The sequence below is a fragment of the Cyprinodon variegatus genome, unplaced genomic scaffold, assembly GCF_000732505.1.
Source record: "Cyprinodon variegatus isolate N-32 unplaced genomic scaffold, C_variegatus-1.0 Scaffold824, whole genome shotgun sequence".
NCBI lineage: Eukaryota > Metazoa > Chordata > Actinopteri > Cyprinodontiformes > Cyprinodontidae > Cyprinodon > Cyprinodon variegatus.
The window spans coordinates 126,867-150,978 of NW_015151277.1; the positions used below are offsets into that span (position 1 = coordinate 126,867).

The 24,112-nt window shown below is 35.7% G+C and overlaps 1 protein-coding gene across 1 annotated transcript in view; it reads left to right on the forward strand.

The window, feature by feature from the left end:
- LOC107098948 (cAMP-dependent protein kinase type II-alpha regulatory subunit-like) overlaps positions 1-24,112 on the forward strand; it is a 52,634-nt gene that overhangs the window by 18,684 nt on the left and 9,838 nt on the right. Inside the window, exon 3 of the mRNA XM_015396849.1 lies at positions 17,517-17,552. Within this exon, the coding sequence (XP_015252335.1) occupies positions 17,517-17,552 (36 nt within the window). The remainder of the gene's footprint in view (positions 1-17,516; positions 17,553-24,112) is intronic.

Below are 24,112 nucleotides of genomic sequence, written 5' to 3' on the forward strand. Positions count from 1 at the left end.
TATTGAAATAATAAAAATGTGACTAAAAGTAATAATAGGTTTCCAGTTTAATCTTTCTTAAGACTAAAATCAAGATGAATGTAAAAAAAAAAAAAAAAAAAAAATTAAAAAGCTGAGTGTTTAAAATTTGCACAATCATTACTATGAAAAATAATGAAACTGTTGACCTCAGTTGACTTGGATCAAAACACTAAACAAACACTTTTAGATATTCTACAGTTCTTTCTTCTAAACCTGACCTTTAATATAAGATGAGGTAAGCAGAAAATGGTGAACACGGCCGTCTCTTTTTTTAGAAGTGTTTTTAGTGTCTGAATTGCTGCGTGCATGTAAACATTTCTACTGATAAAGCTGAGAGAGATGACCTTTACAAGATGAGGGGGGGAGCAGTAGTCCAAACCAGCAACACTTAGGTTCTGTAGCAGCAAAGTTTTACCAGCTGACTGAAAGGATTTGAATAAAGGTATTAACATCAGAGCAGTGCTCAGGTGATAAAGATTTAACCCATTCAGCCCAGAGGCTTTTAGAACAAATTTTTCAGTGAAAATGTCGAAATAAATAAATAAATCAAGTCCGTTACTACAGACTTTTGGTACTTGAGTAAAGGTAACACAGTAGAGTTAGGGTTAGTAAGTGGTTTTCTTTCCCAGTTCAAGCAAATGTTACAATGCTTAATTTATTTGTTATAGAACAGAGGTAAATCTTCATGTTTTTAAAAGCTTGCTTAAAAGGCTGAGACAAGACAAACACGACTCAGCATCCTGACAGAAACGGACCATATGAAGTCACCTTGCCACATTTTATGTAACATTTCGTCCAAAGAGTTGTTCAAAGAGATAAAGTTGGCGTCCCCTTCCTCATAGAGGAAATCCAGATCCCTTATGGTTGGATCTGATTGAGTTTGTTTAGTGAAGTTGTTTCAAAAATAGTTTTCAATCTGAGTAGATAGTCGATGCCTTATAAGACAGATGGACTATAAATGTTGTGAATTTGATTAAGCCAAGTCAGCTTTTTAACCTTATTGATCAGTTCAATTTAATTGAACATCGACTGCTCTGACTTAATAGAGGCTTTTTACAGCAGAGGAACTGGGTGCCAGCAGTTGAGCTTGAATAGACTGGGTTTATGGTTACTCAGTTACATAGTGTTCATTCTTATCTTTAAGCCAGTGCTTTGGCAGAATGCCTCTAAAATGGGTCACACAAACACGTCATTTGTCATCTATTGTCGGGTTATTTATCTAACTCGCAGAGATAAGACGTGGGAGATTTTCTGTCCCAGCATTGGCATTCCTGGATGAAGCGTCTCTTAATGAAATCCATCACTCTCCTCCTGTTGGCTCTTAACCCACCTATGTCACTTGCTTTGCATGTGTCTGTATCAGTGTAAAGCCACAATCTCATTAGACTACGTGGCTTAGCGGGAAGATTTTAGTGGATTGGTTGAGCTGAATGCTCAACCAATTGACTGTGTAACAAAGATTTTATAGAAGGAAGAGGGAATATAAAACATGAATGGGAAGAAGAAAATTGAATTAAAGGGAAAATTGGAGGAGCCATTAAATTTAGAGCGGATGTAGTTCAGTTTAGACTTTGTGTTAACTGTATTTCTCTTTGAAGGAGATAATTGAAATACTCAACAATGGTTAGTATTTAAATGTTCACATCCTTGGTGACCAGCTGTTCGTTGGTCATTAGCTTCCTATATACTTCATGGCTGTCAGAACAAATCTAGCCAATTATAGGTGGTATGTTTTTGTCAATAAAATTTTTTTAATTATATTTCTGAAGATCTTTGTTTGGCCAAGTTCATATAGTTTAAAAAGGAATTCTGTCATTGAAGTTATGTTAACGGGAGAAGGAGAAGACAATAACGGTTTAAGAAAATTGGCCCTATTGGCAGCACATATTAGGGATCAGTTGGGCTACGTTTACACTGCAGGCCTTGATGCTCAATTCTGATTGTTTTGTGAAATCTGATTATTATTTTTTTTTTTTGCATTGCTGATCACATTTCCAAATATATGCTTGTATGTGGTCTCCTGTGTGAACTGCATTCATACAGCTTAAGTGTCCTGCATACGCAGTAGAGGACGCAATGACGGCCAGCCTGCTCTGTGTTTACAGAAGTAAACATGGATGGTAGCGCTGGAGCGCATCTAGCGATCTTTCCCAACCTTATAACCTCAATCTTTTCAAGATGGTTAAAAAAAAAAAATACTACTCTCTGCATCATGGTCCTCCATGGTGTTTGTTTTTCTTGCTGCTTCTCTGTTGCAAGACGCAGAATAGTGACCTATGTCGGCTACTAATAGTGTTCAGATCGGATGAATGCGACCTGGCCGTTCAGACACAGATTGCATTTGAAAAGATCAGATTCGTATCAGATTTAGGACCACATACCCAAATGGCCTGGGTTGGATTGGAAAAAATTGGATCTGTGTTGTTCAGACTGGCATGAAAAGATCAGATACAGGTCGCATATGGGCAAAAAAAAAAATCGGATTTGGGTTACTTCAGGCTGCTGTGTGAACATAGCCTAAGACTGATGTCAAAATAATTGGCATCTACCTTAATAAACCTGCATCCGCTGATCTCTATACATATTCACAATATTAGTGAAGCTTAGGCACTAAACTCTATGTAAGGAGTTAACATAATAAGAAGGGAGAGAGGGAGTACTCCTTGCTAATCAAACATCATTATTGTTGTGCAGAAGGGGAATTTATGGCCTCTGGAGTTTTTATTCTGCCAAATGTTACATCCAAGGCAAGCACACCTTGCTTCTATTAGACACTGATGGTGTAATGAGGATTGTAAAATCAAGTTCCCATCCCCTTTGTCTACCATTCCAATTGTAAACTACATGTTCACTGATTGCCCTTATATCAAAGTAAAAAAAAAAAGCTAAGTAAAAAAAGAAGAGCCTCTTGCACTTATGTTTTATGTTTCTGTATTGGTTTATTAGGAAAAAGAAATAATAAATGACCTGGCACAAAAAGTGAGACTATTTGTGATCAGTTGGCGGCAAAAAGCCTATTATTTATATAGCTTTAAATATTGCTGTGTTGGTAAGGAATGCATTTGTGGGTCAAAGAGCCCTGTTGACTACATGTGTTTTGCTTATGGAAAAACAAAACAAATCTTGAAATGCTAAGCAGGTCATTCTTCAGTCATCTCTGGTTCGATGTTCTGTATTGGTTTAGGGTATCAAAGTTTGAATAAATGAATAATACTGGTAGTATTTTGGCAGAGAACCACACAATCACAACAACCTGGCAACTAGCCGTCATGCTGGTCACCAGAATGGTCCCACAGTGCTGTGGGATGGCTTCCAGTTTCTCAACCAGCATGTTGTCTGTGAGGTTATGTTACTGACTTTTTGCATGAACAGCACACCTAAGATAATCCTGCAATTGTGTTGAAGAAAAATATCAGCCTATTAGTGTCCTTATTTGTTGTGCCATGTCTCTTTCTTATTTAAATATTTTTCTAAGCCGATAGCCAAACTTCTGCAGCAAAATTGAATACCTGAAACCTTGGCCTTTAAAATTTGACCAATTGTATGGTTTGTGTTTTATATATAGCTATAAGCTAGGTTTTTGAAAATAGATATACATATTTATATTAATCTTTGGGACCAAAACCTGATGGCCTGCAGTAAACATGTTGACAAAGAAAACACTTTGCTAGTGTTGGTTCACCCCTACCATTGCAGTCAGTAATGAAAATAAATAATCCACTTAAATAAGAAAAATCTGATTTGCCCTAATTTCAGGTTTTGTAGTTCTGTCCTTAATATAGTCATAGCCATGGTCACCATGGTGACAGCTATCCTTGAAACCAGTTTCAGCCAATTGCTGCTGGTAGCAGCAATGATAGGCAGTGGCCTCACCTTAGGATAGTTTAGATAAGCAGTGAAAAAGAAGTGTTGTGAACTACCAGTGACCTCTGCTTGTTCCTCTTCAGTCGATTTGCATAGCCTTGATGTTACCGGTTGTCTTCCCACGGTTAATAATGGTCTTGGTTTACATTTTTGTTATTGATATTTATTTATATATTTATACTACCTTTATTTTCTAAATATATTGTGCCCATATATATTTGTGTTTTGTTTTTTGTTTGCAAATCCAACCTTTTTTAAAATAGTTTACATAACTTTACCAGAACTCCTCGGTACAATAAATTTTTTTTTCTTTTTTCATAATCTCTTTCCTCCATGGAACAAAAATGCAGAGGCTGAAAAAAATCTTGTGACCATTTTCCAGGATTGCTGGAGACACAGTTATTTGTCTCAAATCCACAATGTCCTCCCCAGTCAGGAAGTGTAGTTTAGGTTTTAATTATGTAAAAGTTTTAATGCAATCTATTTATTGTCTGAGCTGAAAAGGGTTTGTCGTCATTGTTACAGAAAGACCTGGAACATCACTGATTAGGAATCTCATTGTGTAATAAAGCATTCATCAGATTAAAGATAGGGATCTTCTAGTTACACATGTTTTCAGTTGTCGATTTTTGTTAAGATAAGATACCCAGAATTATCTCAAGTTAAAATAACGACATGCATCAGCTTTGGCGTCAACATGAGTTGTCATCAGCAACCAGTCCAGTTTCTCCATCTTGATGGGGAGAAATTTCTGAATGAGGGGAAAAGTCAGCGTATATCCTCCAGAGTATATAATGCTGGGAAACTGTTGGGGAAAAAAAACCACAGTGTATTTTTTTGCCTTTGCTATAGGTCATAGCTACTACAAGGATTGGAGCAATTTATCTTTATCATTACTTTTTTTTTTTTCATTCTAAAATAAATGATGTTCTATTGTGGCAATAAAAGAAAGGAAAAGAAAGCAAAACTGATGATTTTAGATAAGGGATACAACTTTTTGATTAATTTAATCTAAATCTAAATTTGATTGATCCTATTGATAGAGTAACAATCAATTGAGCTGTTTACCTTTTTAGGTTACAAAAGTAAAAAAAAAAAGAAAGGTCTATTTAAGTACATGTTATCAGTTAATCAGATGGAAAAAAAAAATAGTATCAAACAATAACTAATCATAAGTCATTTGTTTGAGTCACTGTTACCTTGAAAACCATTGGGAGTATTCAGCAACAGCCTTATAATCTAATGCCAAAATAGTGCAGTAGAATATATATATATATATTTTTTCCAAGCTTGAAGGGGTTTGTTTAGGCAGCCGGACGTGAAGTTTTCTAGAAGTCATTTTGGCTACGTTCACACAGCAGCCTGAAGTGACTCAAATCGGATTTTTTTTTTTTTTTTTTTTGCCCATATACAACCTGGATCTGATTCATTTTAGTCTGAACAACACAGATCAGATTTTTTTCAAATGCGACCCAGGCCACTTGGCTATGTGGTCCTGAATCCGATACGAATCTGATCTTTTTAAATGCGATCTGTGTCTGAACGGCCAGGTCGCATTCATCCGACCTGAACGCCGTAAATACCTGGCAAAAGATCACTATTCTGGGTCTTGTTACACTGAAGTGGCAAAAAAAAAACAAAGACCACGGCGGACGATGATGCAGAGCGTAGTATTTATGTTTAACCATCTTGAAAAGATTGTGTTTTTATGGTTGGAAAAGACCGCTAGATGCGCGCCGGCGCTACCATCCATGTTTACTTCCATAAACACAGAGCACACTGGCCTGTGACGTCATTGCGTATGACTGCAGTTCACACAGGAGATCACATACAAGTTGCATATATATGGAAATGTGATCAGCAGCGCAAAAAAAAAAAAAAAATTGGATTTCATAAAAAAATCGGAATTGAGCATCAAGGCCTGCAGTGTGACCATAGCCTTTATCTCTTGAATGAGAGGCAAAATTTCTTCTAGAAAACTTCACGTTCCGTTGCCTAAACTGACCCTTTCAAGCTTGACCATGACCTTAATGACTGAGCTCTTCAAGTATTTTTTATCCTCCCTTCAAATTGAACTGCCTTAGTTACCACAGTGTATCATTATATTGTTTCTTCAGCTAAATCTCAAATTCCTAGTGGCGCCTGTTTTTTTGTTGTTGTTTTTTTTAGTTTGAATAGTTCTAAAGAAAATTGTTTAATGCTTTGATGTTATCCTTAATGAGAACATAAGTTATAAATCTAAATTGTAAGGTTTAGGAAGTAAAGCCCTCCACAAACTGACCTTGGCTGCTTTGTATTGTGATAGAAATGCAGTAGGTATATTTATATGGAAGCAAGTATTGTTATTTAAGGGCTATGAATTAAATTGGATCATTTAAACATGCTGTTGAAATATTAAGTTCGCACATCTGTGGAAGACAGGGCAGCAGTTCTGGGCTGCGTTTAATGTTATGGGACGTTATTTCCCTTCTCATGATTAACTGATTCTATACCTTAATTTTGGAAAACAATAACTATAACAAGGACTAACTTTAGGATAGAATTACAATATATGCTAAAGACTACATTCTGGAAATGCCTTAATGTTATGTAGTATCTTGCATTTTAATTATTTGTTGTGTGTAAGTAAAAAGAGTTTTTTGAAAACACAAACCATTACTTCTGTTTGTTTTCCTTTGTTCCTACTTACCTCCCGATAAACTTAAGGAGAATGGCCGCAGTTTATCACACCCAGGGTCAGAGGGGGATTTTCACAGACTATAAATACACATTTTCTCATGATGCTTTAAAATGCCTTGACAAAGGCTCACATTATGAATGTGGATGATGACAAACCCTAAATGTTAAGTTAGACAAAGTAAATGTAAAGGGTTGTAATTAGTTGAGGTGTTTTAAGTTAAAGAGTTTAGTGCTTGCTTGTTTAAATGACTAAATATTCTTGTACTCTGAAAATGTTTAAGCTGAATGATAATTGCCGCATTTTTCAATAACCAGAGTATGACCTTAACTCTTGTGACACACTGACATACTTAATTGTAATTTTGTTTTCTCTCCACTTATTTCACCATTTTGTCAGTGAATGTTGATGTTGAACCCTGGTACAGTATATAATCCATCCATAATAAACATGTAAAGTAAGAGCACGCCTGTTGGGCTTAAAGTGGGTTAAATTACATCACCAAGAGTTGAAGTGCAGGGAGAGCAATACAATCCATCTATAAGCAGACCAGAGTTGCTTCCTTTTAAGGGCCTAAGTTTTAGTGCTTGTGTTTGACGAGAGGGATGAAACACTGGGAAAACGGATTGATTCACATATGGGACAAGCGAAGCGGAGAGGAGATGTTTTAATAGGAATTATGCTTATAGAGTTCAATGAAGAGAAATATTCAGGGTTAGAAGGGAGCTAGGAGACGGGAAGCTTGGAATGAAATGTTAACAGCTCATAAGCAAAACAATGAATGCTTGATGAAGTTGGAAAAATTACTTTGAATTTTATCTTTTCCACCGCCTTTAAAGCTCCTTTACAATTTTATTTCTAAGATTAAGTTTAGACTAGCCAATAAACATCCAATGACTTGTGTATATGACCAATTATGAAGCTTGAACTGAAGATCTAAATTAAAAAAAACAAGCATTTGTTTGAATTTTTTAATATAGACACAAATAATATCCTAATTCTGCATAATTGGCATTATAAAAAAAAAAAAAACGCACTAAAACAAAAGCATTAGTAACACTTTTTGTGATCTAATGAGTCTTTTTTCTGATAAAATGTTTTTGTGATTGTTAAGCTAAATTTGCAACCCAGATTTGATCAATTTCCATTAATATTAAATGAAACGCGAGTTTCGTTTATTATTTTTGTTTCCGGCGTGGGGATTTAGGCGGATTGAAGAGTTGTCAATTTTTTTTTATCACTGTTGCCTGAACAGCTTTGGGTGAGCAGATTTTAAGATAAAACCGTTTTTCTTTTCCTTTGCTTTAGGCCCCTTCAACTGCTGCAGCTCTAAAATGGGGGGGAAAAACTAAACAAAGACCACATTACTCTGCATTAATTGTTAACCCAGTTATATCTTCTCAGCTGACTCTCAGATGATACAGCAGCAGGAATAGCTTGCACAGCGAGCACGCAATAAAGTCTTGTAGTTTCAACAAATTTGAAAAAAACACAAACATAGTGATATTTCAGATGCGTGTAAATACCCAGCACTTCCAGTGTGTGCTTACTCCATGCGGTAAAGCCTCAATTTGCAAGAGGCAATAATTGGCATGTTGTTGGACACTCATAATTTGACTGGTATGACGCACTCCAGCCTGAAGACAAACGTCAGCAGACCTGATGCCTGCATTGCACTACATATTTTACCTAGAATGACACAAGCAACGCCATCAGGATGATTATCAACAGTCTATCTCTCACATGTGGCCAAAAATGCACATAGATTCAGACAGATTGCTTGAGTTGGTTTTATTTGTAATACTGAAAAAATGCTATACACTCAAAGTATTGGGGAAAAAGCAATGTCATATTTTTAGAAATTATTATTGCACTGGATCACAACAGTTTTTGTTTTTAGCTACAGGGATTTATGGACCTTTGAGTACTGCATGATCAGGAAAAAGTTCAATTTTCTTCATAAGAGAACGATTGTTTATGACTGTAGTGTGAAATTTTGGGGTGTAAAGCTAAGCAGTTTTTTTTTTTTTTTATTTAATGATAATTTTGTAATTTCGTGAGCAATACTATTTTTTTGTCACTTTTCATGTCCATGTCAGCCTAATGTTGCAGCACTATCTATAGCATTAAGTTGGTCTTGACTGCAGCCATGTGAAAGAAAATACACATAGGTTCTTTTAGAAGGATCCTTAGATTGATGTGTTTTGTTTTTGTGTGTGTGTTTTTTTTTTTTCTCCCTGAATGGGAAGATTGAGCTAGAAAAGAAGCAAGTAGATTATTTTCAGCCAGTTTAAAGTCAGTATAAATCTATAGTGAAAAGGCTACACAGCCAGTTACGGTTGCTGTTTAATTATTGCAGTAGTCAGACATCCAGAAAATGGACAGGGAGGAAATCCTTTAATTTTTATCCCTGTATAGACTGTGCACTTATGTATGCTGAGGGCAATATTCAGGGGGGAATTATGGTTTCATTATATGTGTGGGTGTAAACTGAAGCTGATGATCTGTTGCTTTCAGAGTTGTCTTCCATTTACTATGTTGTGAGCCCATGTTGTGAGTCTCATGCAGTTTGTGTTTGGGCTCTGTTGACCTCACTGGGTGTCCAAACGAAGGATGTGAGTGCCAGCGTAGTTGGACTTATTGGGACATCCAAGGCTGGCTGCACTGGAAACAAACTAACACATTGGGGGAGTTCCTTCAGAACCATCTGTCACTTTTGCTATCAAGAGATGAGCAGAGAACATTAAGGGTTAGAAAAGACATTTTTGCTATGAAATCTCTAGAAATAATAGTTTAATAATAAATACAAGCAGATAAAATCTGGAAGCTCTTCTTTGTATGAGTAAAAACTTTCCAAATGGATTTGTTTGTAATGTTTGTCCGCACTGTTTTGGAACAGAACATTAGTAAAAAATTATTGCGTCCTACAGAAAACATTTCCTGTGTGACATACCAAATACATAATGGCTCAGCATTTTGGTTAAACCACATATCTAAAGTTATTGTAACGCAGATTCACATAGCTCTAAAACAGTTTGTAAAGGAGCTGGTGCAGAAAGCTGAGAGTGAATAGAAAGATGAGATAATCTGCTTATAAACACAGGTTCCAGTGATTTGGTATAGTGTTTAATTACTGACATACAACTACACACGTTTTGAGAAGGATATTTATGTGCAGGTGCTCCCCAGTGGAGTATAAGACTGGAATTGAATGAGAGACTTTTGAAATGTGGTGGAAGCTTAGCTTATCAGTTTAGAAAGGATTTAATGCATTTTGTGAGTTAGTATGATTACTGTATTTATTGCAATAGTTGCATTTCTTTCCTGACATTGTGCAGCCCTACTTTGTTGTAAGGAGTGTAATTTGATAGACTGTTGTCTGTTTATCATTTTGAACCAGTCTACTCATTCTCTGCTAAACTCTGACATCAATAAAGCATAAAACTGCTGCTCACTCCCTAGTTTCTCTCTGACCTGTTTCTGTTGGAGTTGTCTGTATATCAAACCAAAAAAGTGTAATGCAATCTGTTTGAATTATCTCATTTGTGTTTTAGAAAAAATAAAGATGAATCATTCAGGAAGCTTTTTGTACAATGAACATGAGCGTATATTATGTGCAACTAGTACATTTAAAATATGAGTTTGTTTTGAAATATTCAAAAAATAATTTCTTCCTCATAGTTTTTAATATTTTTTCTCCCTTTTATACTTTTTTTTTTAAAACCTTGCAATCTAAAAGCCAGGCTTGGTTCACATTAGAGTTTATTAGTTGATGACATTTTTTTTGTTTGTTTGAATCTATATCTTTCTATTGCAGTTCTGTCATTCAACATTAGTCACTCTGTCATAACAAATTATTGAATATAATTTTTTTTTTTTGTCTGAAGTACCACAGCCACATTCATTCTTCCTCTCTTCAGCCAGCTAGATGATGATGTATTGACAAGCCAAGCCCTCAGTCACACAATTAGAATGACTGAAGGATAAATCAATAGGAAATGCCACAGAGATGGTTCAATTGCTCTTTTCCTTTTCTATTCAGTCATTCACTCAATGGTGTTTTGTTTCCTTTCTTGGTTTTCACCCCTTTTTATGTTTTAATTTCATAAAAATAATGAAGAAGGAACAGGGCTTTATCTGTGACACATTTAGCTTTTTGTCATCTCCATATTGCTGGGTACATGTAGCAGCTTAACTTATTTCTTATACATTAAAATGACCTTCCTTGATGTTTTTCCTCCCAGATTTCTGTAGATCTTGCTCTGCAGCCCCTTCTGGTCTATTTGTGTTTCCCTCCGGTTCTCCCTCTGTCATTCTCTCTCTCTTTTTGACCCTTCGTCTCCCCCCCTCCCCTCCATCTGTTGATGCTACTGTAACTGGTGAGTGGGTGTGTATAGGAAGAGGTGGACAGTGTGAAGGAGAGGAAGGGTGATCTTTCAATTATCACAAGCTGTATAGAGAAGGGGGGGATGCTGAACGGGGCTGCGTTGTTATAGTGATGAGATCTTCTTTGTGTTTGGTTGCCACGGCAACTTCAGTCACACTCTTCATACAGCCACTACTACAATCCCACCACCCTCCGAACCCCAGCAGCCGCATGATTGTGGAAAGAGCACTTCACACATTACACACTCCTTCCACACAGCCCATTTATACTCTTTTCCTCGACTTTACATACACACATTTCAGCCCAGAAAATTGATATATATTAAATAGAAATAAATATTAAATATTGTGATGTACTAATGTTTGCGCTGCTATGTGCTGTTCTATATAGTATAACGGTTTAAATCTCATCATCTACAGGACGGGTCCCTGACATAACTCCCAAGTTGGCTGATTTTTCATCGATCCTCTGATCATGGGATAAATTTTGCAGTTTTAACTTTAAAAATAGCTACAGACAAATACATTCTATGCAGTTTAGCTATTGCTAAGCTTCTTCTAGAGAAATTGAGAAAGACTAGGTAACTGAATCAAAACCGTTTGGTTGTTAGCTAACAACCTGCCAGAGGAAGACAACTTCTTCAGAGCTTCCAATAAGACATTCTGTAGACATGATTTGGCTTAAAGGGGGGAACATTAGATGGATCAGTCCAGTCGTCGACCCTATGTGGGAAAAGTCGTCCTAAAACACACCAAAACAACAAGCTAACCATCAACAAACTGCTTAGTTACACCTTGACTTCCTACTTTCTGCTCAACAACACAGATGAGATTATTACTCCAGGCTGGTTATGAGCATTGCAAATAGAGGATTACATGATTTTCATACCAGATAATACCATCAGTGTTGAATAACTGCAGTGTTGGTGTCTGTGAGCCTGCAGCTGGCATTTGTACTTTTGTGATTATTTTCTGACCATTCTGAACACCTCTTACCTGTAGTAGATTTCAATATAACACTCTATTGTACATCCCTAGCAGTACATCTCTCATACAAATCCTGTGGTGCTTTCAATGTGATGCCGGAAACACATTTTTGACTTTTTTGTAGCACCAGAGTACTATTAGCCAAAAACTGTTCGCTTAAAATCTTTCTTTCGAGTCACTGTAACCAAAGTAGAAATACTTTGGATTTTTTTTTTTTTTTCAATTCTGAAATCTTTTGCTGACAAACTTTGCGTAAGTTGCTTAGATTATTTGAAAGACACATTAAATTTGATAGACAATATTATAAGTGTAATGCATATTCATTTTGCAGCAGAGTCATATTGGTTCCTTTCTTCTCTTGATTGATCTTTATAACAAAAGTTGGTTAAATTATGCCTTAATTGCTGCTTATTTTTTAAGCACTCTGAACTTTGATTTTGTTTTTTGTTTTTATTCAGGTGTGTCAACTGAAGCATAGAAATAAAACTGAGTTTTGACCAATTTTTTTTTCAAGATATAATCAGGGTAATTTGTGTCATTTTGTGAGCTGCAACAGTCTGAACTTATCTTTGCATGGTTTCCTTGCTGCTCCTGCCTGACTCAATAATGCGTCTACCCTTACCTCTGTTATCAAGGTGACTCGTCACCCTGTTTTGGCATTCTGACCAAACTAAACATGGACTAAGGGCAGGAGAAAAATTGGAGTCTGCTCAGAAAAAAAAAACTCAAAAAATTTAATAAACGCAGTAACAGACACTTGTTTTTTAAGTTGAACAACTAAAACTTGAAATACTTCCAAAAGTTTAACCCAATGTGGAAAATCACTTAATATCTTTGCTTTTATTACTTTGTCTCCTTGAATTTAAATTGTCGCAATCACGCTTTCAAATGCTGTTGATGGTAAAGTCATGGTTGATAAAGGGCACCCCTGCAGGTTTCAAACCTAACATGAAAGAAAGTAAGTTTACCGTCACTGGGAACTAAGCCCCAATTTCTCTAGGTTCTGTATCACTTTGACTGTAAACCACAGCACAGTAGCTGCACTTCTGTGATGGGTTCAGAACAAATAAACATCTATTTCCTGTTTTTACATTTGGCTTTGTTGCATTAGATCTAACCAAACAATAAAGGGGAGATTAACAACACATGGCTTCTACTCAGCATAGTTAATTTTGTTTTTATATTTCAGAAATGCATGCAAGAAAATCAGTATGACGTGAAAGTTTGGTTGGTCCTTATTGTAGATTAAAGATGCACCAATATGAAAATCTGGGTTATATCTTTGAAGTTATTTATTGCTGGTAGCTGTTTCACAATTATATGCATTTTACTACAGTTAAGATAAAATAATCTCCCTCGCCAAAACAGCCAGATAGCAATAAGTATGACTGTGATTTTTGTGATGTAGATAATCCATACAAAGCCATGTGATTTATCAAATAAAATGGAATCTAGTACAAAATATAAGAGGAATCACCCATTTGGGCAAGATGCAGTAATATGTCAAGTATTTTGTCCACTGCCAACTCCCGTATTCACCATTACTTGGTTACGCAGTTCAAGCTCAGCTCAGCCATGGCATAGAGGCAAGCAGAGACACTAAAGTCCTCCAAATAAACTTTAAGAAGATAAACGTAGCACAAAGTTAAGGACAGATGATACGTTTATTTTTGCCTCTGGAGGGCAATTTTATGCAGGTTTTGTCAGCAAAGAGCACCTGTACGTGTAAGAATACCTGAGATGAACACTTGCAGTCAGAATCGCATCAGAAATGGGGAGTAGTGGCTTGCATAAGAACCTGCTAGCTTTTCAGCGTTCATATGAATCAGCACAACCAAGGTGCACGTTTATTTTGCACATTCAACTGGGTTTTTGTGCTTTAAAAAAAGACAGGTAAATATTGCTTTTAATACCCCTGACAGTTGGAAGAGGTAAAAATAAGAATTGTTCCTACTAATAGCAATGTGTGGAAAAAGTTTTTTTTTATGAGACATTTTTGTATTCATTTGTAAAACACTTTTACAAATAGGATATTTTATGTGGGATTATGTCTGGGAGACAAACACTGTTTTTTTGTTCTATAAAAAAGGACAGATAAATACCTTATAATTTGCAAAACCCTGTAATGTTCTCCTCAACCAAAGCATTTTTTTCTTTTTTGATAGTGAAACAACAGTCACTACATCTTGAATTCTGTAGCTATTCATTTGCTACATATTTTTATGTCATCTGATAACTGCATACTTTTAAGGTTAATAAATATGTTTAGAATGAAAATGTGGAAGTGTGTAAAAAGATATAGAAAATATAATATATAGAAAATAGTAACAGAAGAATTTAGAAAAATAAAAATTGTAATGTGGAATTTAGAAAAAAAGGAAACGGATTTCATATGACCCTCAACGAGATACAATAAATAAGCAGTGATTAATACAAGTTTTATTGATTGTATCAATATTTGTACGTAAAAAAAAAAAAAAGACCCTCAGCCTATATTGGTTAATGCCCAGGGTCCAAAATTAACTTTTTGACTCACCGGACGAGTGGACAAGAAGATATAATTAGTTACTGGCCAGAAAAGAACAAATAATTTGCTCTCATATATTTTTAAGGTACGTGTTGGTTCACTATAGCATTATGTTAAATGCAACAAAAGTTACAGTAAAAGGAAATGGAGTTTTATTAAATAAACTTGTAATATAGAATTTCATTCGATTTGATTCAAAAAGGGGCAAATGCAAATACTTTCAAGTACTAAAGGAAACGAGGTACGCAAGCAAAATAGGTTTAGCACCACCGCAGCACAGGAGTCAGAATTGCGTCCTGGAGCAAATGGATAAACATAAATATGAATCGATACTCTTGGTGTCGATACATTGGATCGTCTTCTGTTGGATTGATGCATCAATACAAAACGATTATTATTTACACCCCTTGGCCTGAGATATGGACATCCAGCAAATATGGCAGTTACCTTGTTTGTGTTCACGGATGCTCTCCAGTTTAGTAGCCAGTGACAAATGAATCATCTTTGTTCTCTTCTGCATATTTCATGCACCCTGAGTAGCTCATTAGCTTAGCATCACTGCCAGGAGTTGTTGATAAATGATTGGGTGTTGTTGGTGTGCTCTCTGTACACACGTCTTTCCATTAGCATGAGGAACAGACAGCAGAGGAATAAAATGACAAAGGGAAGACTTACCAGAATAAAAGCTGAAAGGACGTGAATGAAGCGCAACTGTGATCCAAACATTTACTCACCTTGTGGCGAATGGCACTCTGGCATTAACTTGCCAAATTAAACATTTAGTCACATGTGGCGAGTGGCAGTGTTAATTTCAGACGTTGTTGCCTATATTATAGCTTCTACCTACTCTTGTTCTATTACAACATTAAACTCATGTAAGGCAACCTGCAAAGCCTGAATACCTTGTCTGTGTGTGAGAGGTAACACGTAGATGCAAATAGGGTTAAACACTCCAGTCTGGCTGTAGTTTATGCCTGAAAAAAAAAATCCAGTTTAATAGAAATTTACATAAACGGTATGCATGTAGTGTACTGTTTTATCTGCTGCTGTGTAAACACACAACTTGGCCTCTCTTGTGGCTTTCTGTTTATTGATAGTCATACACAGAGAGTAGTTTGTTGAACTCTGACCCTATTTGCAGGTGACTGCAGGATAGTAGTCTGTGTGTGAATTTCCCCTCTAGCCTCCTACTAACAGCCTAGATCTAATGGCCTCTGACACTCTGCTATGAAGAGAGCGAGGGACATGAAGTATTTAAGTGTGTTTGAGCTCTGGAAGAAATTCTAGTTAGTTCTTCCATCTTACATCTAGTTTTGCTTTGATTACGTTGCCAAAAAAAGGCAGTTAAGGTCTCTGATTTGGTGAACTGGATGAACTAACTGCAGACAGGAGTTCAACTGTGGGGCCACTGTAGCTAAAGAACATTGTCCCGATATCGTATTTGCATCCCAACAGCTTGATACCAAGGCTTTGATTCAAAAGGAATTGGGACTTGATCTTAATTTAAAAAATACCTAATGCTGAAAATAACTCTGAGCTCAGTACATGTGCTCGTGTTTGGAGAAAATTGTTTGAAGATACAACTTTCTGTTTAGTTTATAAAAGGGGCAATAAATCTCCTTTGCCTTTTTCTTTTTCTCTGTCATCCTCTGTGAAAAGGTCACAATTCACTGTCCTGCTTCCTCTTCATCTTTTATGATAAACTATCATTGCTCTTCTTTCAACAAGGTTGTCCCCTTGCTCTACAGGGCTTCCTTTTTTATCCTTCAAGGTAGACTACAAAAATGTTAAACCCGATATCAACACCCAGGAATATTTCTGATACACCATGCCATGGAAGAAAAAATAAATAAAAATAAATAAAAAATATCTTCTTCTTTTTTTTTCTTCAACAATTTTCTATCACGAGAAAAATATATACATTTTTTTTTCAATACGGAAAGCTTTCTTAGCAGAATCACAGAAATAAATTCTATAGATAACCTATTCTATATAGATAACCCAAATATAATCCATCTTTTTAGATTGTCTAATATATATTTTATTTAATGTGCATATTATTCATATTATTATTCAAATCAACAATTAGCTATATCACAAATATGTTAATGACACTTTTCTTTAGTATTAACTCCATGTCAAATTAGAATTGCATCTGGATGCAGCGTTTGAGTTATCTAAACACATTTAAGTAACCAGAAGACAAGAAAATACCCTGATTCTGTTTCAGTGTTTGAATAATAATTGTCTTAAACATAGGGAACTGTAAAATAGGAGTACAACTGATGATTTTTTTGCAAATTGATTAATCTGTTGAAAATTTCTTTCGAATAATAATCGGATAGCAAAAGGTTCCTTAAAGAAGATTACTTTAAGAAAGTAAACCAGGTGAAACTAAAACTTTTCTACTTGAGCTCTGGATGGAGCATATTGACAGACGAAAAAGATTTTTTTTTATTTTTTGTTAATTTTTTTTTTAAATCTAGGATACAAAATGTTTATATAGTTTTTTTTTTTTGTTTTTTTATATAATTACTGCCCTAAGTGGGCTGCTCTGTCAGCTAAAGACATGTTTTACAGTCTCTACAGTTGACTACTAGTATGACAATTATTTCAATAATCAATTAATCACAATGTTTGTTTCAGCCTAACTCTCAACCACTTTTAAAAGTGGAACATTTCTTTACTTTGCAGTAGCTAACTAATCTTTTGCTCATACTTTTTTCTAATCTTCAACTTGAATCCAGATTCTGATCATAATGGAGTAATGTGTGAATGGCATCTTTAATCATGTTTGAGTTTTAAGGTTTTCCTCAGAGAATTAAAATAAACCATAGTGATTTTTGCCCTTGTTATTTCACATTGTGGTTTATATAGTGTGTCCTTCACAGTAGATAGAAATGTCTTTTATCTATTCCAGATTTCAACTATGTTATAAATTACCTTTAACAGTTTTTTGAACTTGGTGTTTTTATAACACCATATTGTTCTGTTTCTGAACAATAGCCAAAGTCTCACCCTGATGCTAATACTGGTTCTCTCTCCTCTCTGCAGCTCCACCGCCAAGCAGATACAACAGGAGAGTGTCAGGTAAGAAGTATGGTTGTGAATTCAATTACATGTACACATAAGTGTGTTTCTGTGTATACATGTGGGTTTGACGTCATGGCCCTCGGGGGTAATCCCCCTAGTGATGGCATTGCGTACATCTTTGCCTCACTGACCCGCCCGCATTATATTTCTGTATTTTGGTGTGCGTTGAATCAAACAGTGTTTTGGAATTGTGTTACTTATCAGTGTTTGTTTAATTTCTGCACCGCTGTTGTAAGTTGTTTGGGGTTTTAGTGTATTGGCATTATCTTGGTCCGTGTTGGTGTCTGTGGCCTTGTGTGGAGAGCACATTTGTTTTCTCACGCTCCGCTCTGCCCCTTTAATGTTTACATATGAGTGATTAAATGTCGTCAGCCGTCACACAGCACTGCACTTTAATTAGGCTGTGGGTGTGTCTGTGTGTCGGCTGATGTCTATCGTTTCTGAAGCTTTACTGTCGAGGTTTCACCAGCTTTCTTATTAACATTTGATGCTGCTGGTGTCTTGCAGGTTTTTTATGTTATGTTTCTCAATTTTAATTGTTTTAGACATCTTTGTTGCCATAACATAATTATTGTTATTAAAAAGGGACAATATTGACTAGTGTTTTTTGGGGATGTATTTTTTTTATTATTATTTTTTGTTATATTGCAAGAGATTCTTTTTAGACTCTGATTAAAATACTGCACTGAAAGGTAAATATTTTTTTATTTTTTAAAAGCACACTTCTGATCTTTTTTTTTCCTCCCCAAGAACTCAAATCAGAAATTCTTCCATCAGAAAAAATATGAATGTCTTCAATAGTTAATAATTTAGATAAGTGGGTAATGGGGGTTTAGCTTTATTTAAAATGTGCTAAAAGACTAATTTTTAGATTTTGATTGTTTATTGATCCAATTGTTTGTATTGAAGAGAATAGTTTGCTAAGTAGAGCAGCCGTCCTTGTTGAACATAAAGTACAGAATACAGCTGACAAACAGGGTTTCATTGTTTTCATGGCCTTGAATGCTTTCTTGTTCAGAGTCCATTGTTGCAGGACTTTACTTGTGAGTGGAAAGTGATCAGTTCTGCTTCCATGCTTTGAACCACATGCCTGCTGAAACACTCCCCTCCCTAGTGATGGGCTACAAACCCACTTTGAGCGTAAAATCACCACCTAAACGGCTGGAGTGGGATCTAATGTCTTATGATCATTAAATGACGCGTGATCAAACGTTGGATGTCTCTGTAATAAAAAAAAAAATTGTCACACTTAAACATTTAATCATATTATAATTATTATATATAAGTGCAATTAGTCGTCCCAGCCTCATTTTAAAACAGCTTATCAGCATATTAAGTATTATTGAAGTGTTTGAAATTAAGTCAGAGGAAATGAAAAGGTAGTAGGAGGCTATATAAAGGAAACTGCTGTCTATGAAAGGTTGAGCATAAACATGGGTTAATTTAATTTAGGAAGCTATTATATCCTCTTAAAATCATCAAAAACTTTGTCTCTAACCATATCATTCTCTGCACTCAAAGTTAGTCTTGAATAAACATTCATCTTGCTCCTGGAAAAAAAAATGTTTTCATGTAAAATATCGAGCTCAAGTTGTAATGTTAGCATTTTTACTCTGTTTTATAGGCTATTTATACAATTTTCTATAGCAATTTAGCTCTCAAGTGATTTACTTAATATCCATACATACTATGTCTGCTTGCTCTGTTTTATCAATAAATAAAATATTTCCATATCCTCTCGTCTTCCTACAGTAGTTCTCAGAGTTGAATTAACATCTAAAATAAGTGTTAACAGGTTAGTGCCTAAATATTGGAGAAGGAAGTTCATCCACAAGCTTCTTTTTTAGAAGGGCAGCCTGCAGGAAGCATTGATATATGCCAAGTGATGTATATTAACCTAAAGAATCACTTTAATATCTCAAATTAAACTAATACTTGGATCAAAACTTAAGCAGCCTTGCTTTGAAGTCGTTTTTGATAAGAATATACTTTTTGCTGCGGAAGTGAACTGCTTTTTGTTTCTAGTGCAGGGGGAGTGGCGGCAGGCTGAGATTGGCTGAGGATGTGCCGGTAGGCAGGTGTTAAGCACACAGATTGACACCAACAACAAAAGTGATACGAGGCGATGGCGAAGAGCCTAAAAAATTTCACAATGCCTTTTTCAAGCTGGAATCATTTATTCTGTGTTACATTTGCTTAAGTTAAGGGCCTCCTGAGATTTGCGTATTATGTCTAAAAACAGAATTTTTTTCACACTGTTTACAAAAAGTTCTAATATATTGAAGCAACTTGCATTGTGTCGCTCTTCCACAACACTGACTTACATCTGGATGCCTTAGCTTTGCAATACATATCATTATACCTACGTAGTGTTATACTAAAGTCATTGCATGGTATCCTCTTATAGTTTACTTTTATAACCACAGATCCACTGGAGGTGCAGTGTACCCGGGTATTTAATGATGTTACTACTAAGTTTAATCATGTTACTAATCTTCATTGCTTGGAAAGCATAATTTGTCTGTGTTATACCCATTTGAAATCCAGTTTAGGCCCATAAAAATAAAGCTCTGAAATATCTAGTTTGTTTTATCTGTTATTGTTAACGTAAAACCTAATTAATATCCACATAAAGATATTGCGACTGATAGTGTCTTCACTCACTCCTTCCAGCACACACGCTATATTTCTGTAGATGAGCTAAGTGTTTTCAGATATTTAATCATCTCAGTTAATTAGTTATTATTAGGTATATTCTGTTTGATAATGGATCTCAGAAAATAATTATAATTAAAGTAACAATAACTGGAAAGTCATCCAAATTCCTTGAAATTAAAAATGACAAGGAACTGAATTTTTACTTTACCTAGTTATTTTTTTTATTTTTTGGGATTAGTAGATGTCAGTTTCTTCTATAGGACAGACCTCACTACATAATATTTATTTCTCCATGCATCAATGACCTTTTTTAAATTAATAAATCCTTAACTAGCTCTGGTAGAAGATAATGAAACACTTTCAGGATAATTAGTGTCTTTGATTTGTCACTCAAGGAGCAGCTTTTATACACAAACTGTGAAGTTCAGTGCACTAGTATCCAACATCATGAGACAGTAATTATTGCTCTTTTCCTCGGGGTGAATTGGTGTCGATTCGCTGCTATATTTTAGAGCAGATCCCTGTGAAAATTGGGCACAACCTGCAGATTTTTAGTTGCCTGCAGCTTGTTTTAACCAAGAAGGAAGGAAGTCTGATGTCATCGCCCTGGTTTGCGTTTTGTAGTTTGGAAATGAGAATAACTGACTCTGCTCTTCAGGCTGCAGGATGGTCGGCCATCCAGGTCACAGGTGACGACTTCTGCCTCAGCAAAGCCAGACATTTTAATTACCCTCAGAGGATCTGCGCTCAGTTTATTTGAAAGATCTAATTGTCCTTTAGAAAAAGAAATAAGCTTACAGCTTAACTACCATTTTCCACCTCTTTAGCTTTTTTCCTGTCCAGTCCCATTCTTTTCAAACCCATTAACTGCTCATTCCCAGTGTAGATGAACTGCTTGCCAGTCACTTAGCAACCAGACGCACTGTCTGTCAATGAAGTTTAACATAAATCAACAAACCTCTTGATTTTTTTTGGAATTATGAGAAATGGCTACTGCATGCAATAACACTAAAAGTCCTCCTTATGTTTAAAAAAAAAATCATTTTTCTTTTTTAATTTATTACAGAGGAGAGCTCTTGTATGTAAAGACAATAAAGAAATAAATTAATATGAATACCTTTCTTCAAAATCAATGGTGTATTGATATTTGATAGCTGATAAGTTTAGTCTTTAGCTATTAGAATGAATCTTAGACACTTTTTTATTAAAAGCCAAATATGAGCTGCAGAAGTTTCCTCCATATAGCAGTAATTATGTAAACTAACAGGAAAAGATTAAATCCAGTTGTTTAACTGCCCTATAGCCGTTAATGTTTATTGCTCCTATAAGAATAATTAACAGACATCTAGGAGCCTAAAATAACAGAAATGTTTCTTTCTAAAGATCCCATGGTAAAAAAATCTACATTAAAACTCCCAAACAAAAACGTTTTGTGAGGGAGACTTTAAACCAACCCGCCGTCTTTTCAGAGACTTGGAACAAAAAGACGGAAGTGCCTCTAATTTAGTCTTATTTTACCCCCCAGATTTTTCACACCACAAACACAAATGTATGCAGGAAAGGCTGCAGTTGCTCACTGGGTCATCAGGAGTTACGATTTTTTTCCTCAGCAGCTATTAAGTTCACCATGGCAACCTTTACTTCCACCCGGAGCACTCGGCTGCTGTTGAAACTGATTCTATTCACAGGCAGTCAATTTAGTTTAACCTAAAAAGCAACTTGGAAAGAACCAGACCAGCTTTTCCTTTTAGCAGTTGGTGACAGACGAGAAGGGCGGATGTTGGTTTAAAATCATCTTGAAAATATAATGTTGATGGATTCTTCTTGTAAGGGGAAAAAGACAGCTCTACCTAGAGGTGGCCAAACATTTTGGGCTTATCTTCATTCTTTTGTTTATATAAAGTTTCTATTTGGATGCAGATTTCAGTACATGCTGATCTGTTTAAGCCCCTGTCACACCTTGATGATTTAGCCAGAGTATGCCTGACATCCCAGAATCTCCTAAAACTCTGGCATGCATTGAACTTTCTATGTATTTTTTTTTTATTTTGGGAGTATTCATACCAGTCCATAACTTATTTCCAACGACAGCCTAACTTATGCATAACGCACAGCAGCGTAATGCCCATGAAATGTCACAAGCCAGTGTCCTGAGGGGGGCAGCAATTCACCCGGAGGCGCCCGGCCTGCATAAAAAGATTTACTTGATCGCAGTATTAACCTAGCATCTGTTTACCGCCTGCCAAAAAATGTATAAATATAAAGAAAAAAGAACCTTTGGAGTCGAAGCTGATTCACCGTCATGTCTGCTAGGAAGTTTGTTGGTCTTGGCCGTGTGCGTGAATGCAGGGAGGATCCATCACAGTCACCTTCTCGTTTACCCTATGATGGGGATGAAGCCTGGAGGAGAACAGAGAGTTTCCTCCTGTGCACCCACTTTTATACCAAAACACTGCCCATACACCATTATACAGTAGCTGTACGTTAGAAAAACGTCAGATACGTTGATATGCATTGGAGATAAGTTCTTGATAAGTTACGCGTAAGTTATGCACACGTTACTCATAGGTTTTGGATAAGCTAGACGTCACAACTTATGAGTAACTAACACTTAATGTTTGTCAATAATCAGATAACTTACCTGTAACTTATGAGCATACGCTGGCATACGTCGGGAAACTTTGAGCATGCTGTATGCCGTGTGCCAGCGTGATCATAACTTAGAGCAAACTAACACATAACTTATCCAACATATGCCAGCGTTGTTGCAACACAGAGTAATATCATTTTATGAGACAAAATTATTATGAAACTGACATTGGAAACTGACCTTAGCATAGGATGTGAAACTTTTGGCTTTGGGTTGTTAGCTAACATGCTAGATGAGTATTTATTTTGGTACTAGAAATAAATGTAATTATTTTTGTTTAATGAAACAGTCTCTTCCCATTGTCATATAATTCAGTTTAAATAAAACATGGATTAGCCAAAACTTAATAACAGCATCGGTAAAAATACACCTCTGTGGTTTAATCTGAACATGTGGGGACAAAGAACTTGTCCCCTAACTAAGTCCAAAAATAGACAACTTGTTACCCAACTCAAGATGTTCTGATCCAAAATGTATATGTTCCTTCCGATTACTCCCAACTAAGAGCAGTTCAGCTCGGTTCTACTTCCTCTTTAGCAGCATTTAGATCTTATGTTCCACTTATCTGGAATAAACTCCCAGAAAACTGTCAGTTTCTTTAATTTGAAATAAAAAACATTAATTTAAAGGGGCCTTTGACTGTGCCATCTTAACATTATTAATGTTCCAGTCCAACCTTTTTTCTTTTTTTTTTTTTTTGGTCCTTTTTTATTAATTTGATCTTTTTTTTAATTATTCGTTTTTATATACAGTTTTCTTATTGTATTCATAATCTTTTATTCTCTTGCTTGCACTTCCAACTCTTCAGAGTCATTCTACAAACACGGCAGACTACTGTCTGTCACTGACAACTTATTGGAAGTAGGGCAACGTCAGTAGTCTGATATTTTGATAACTAGTATTTTAAACAATTTATAGATTTATTTATTATTTGTTCTCTTTTTACTTTTTACAGGGGTTATTGCGTATATAACCATAGTCATAGGAATCTCGCGTTACGTAGCTTTAGAAAAAAGGTGTATTGTTTTGCCTAAAGGAAGACGACCTTTCCAGTGAGGACCAGCACAGCATGGTACAATCCTGGTCACCTGCAGTTGGATTGAACTACAATTCTCTTTCCAGTGGCTGTGTGAAAGATGAATAGTGATTAGGTAATGAATCTAATTTTAGGGGTGCTCAATTCTTAAAAAAAAAAAAAGACTTGAAATTAAAATTCTTCATACAATTCTTTATGAACGGTAATTTATTC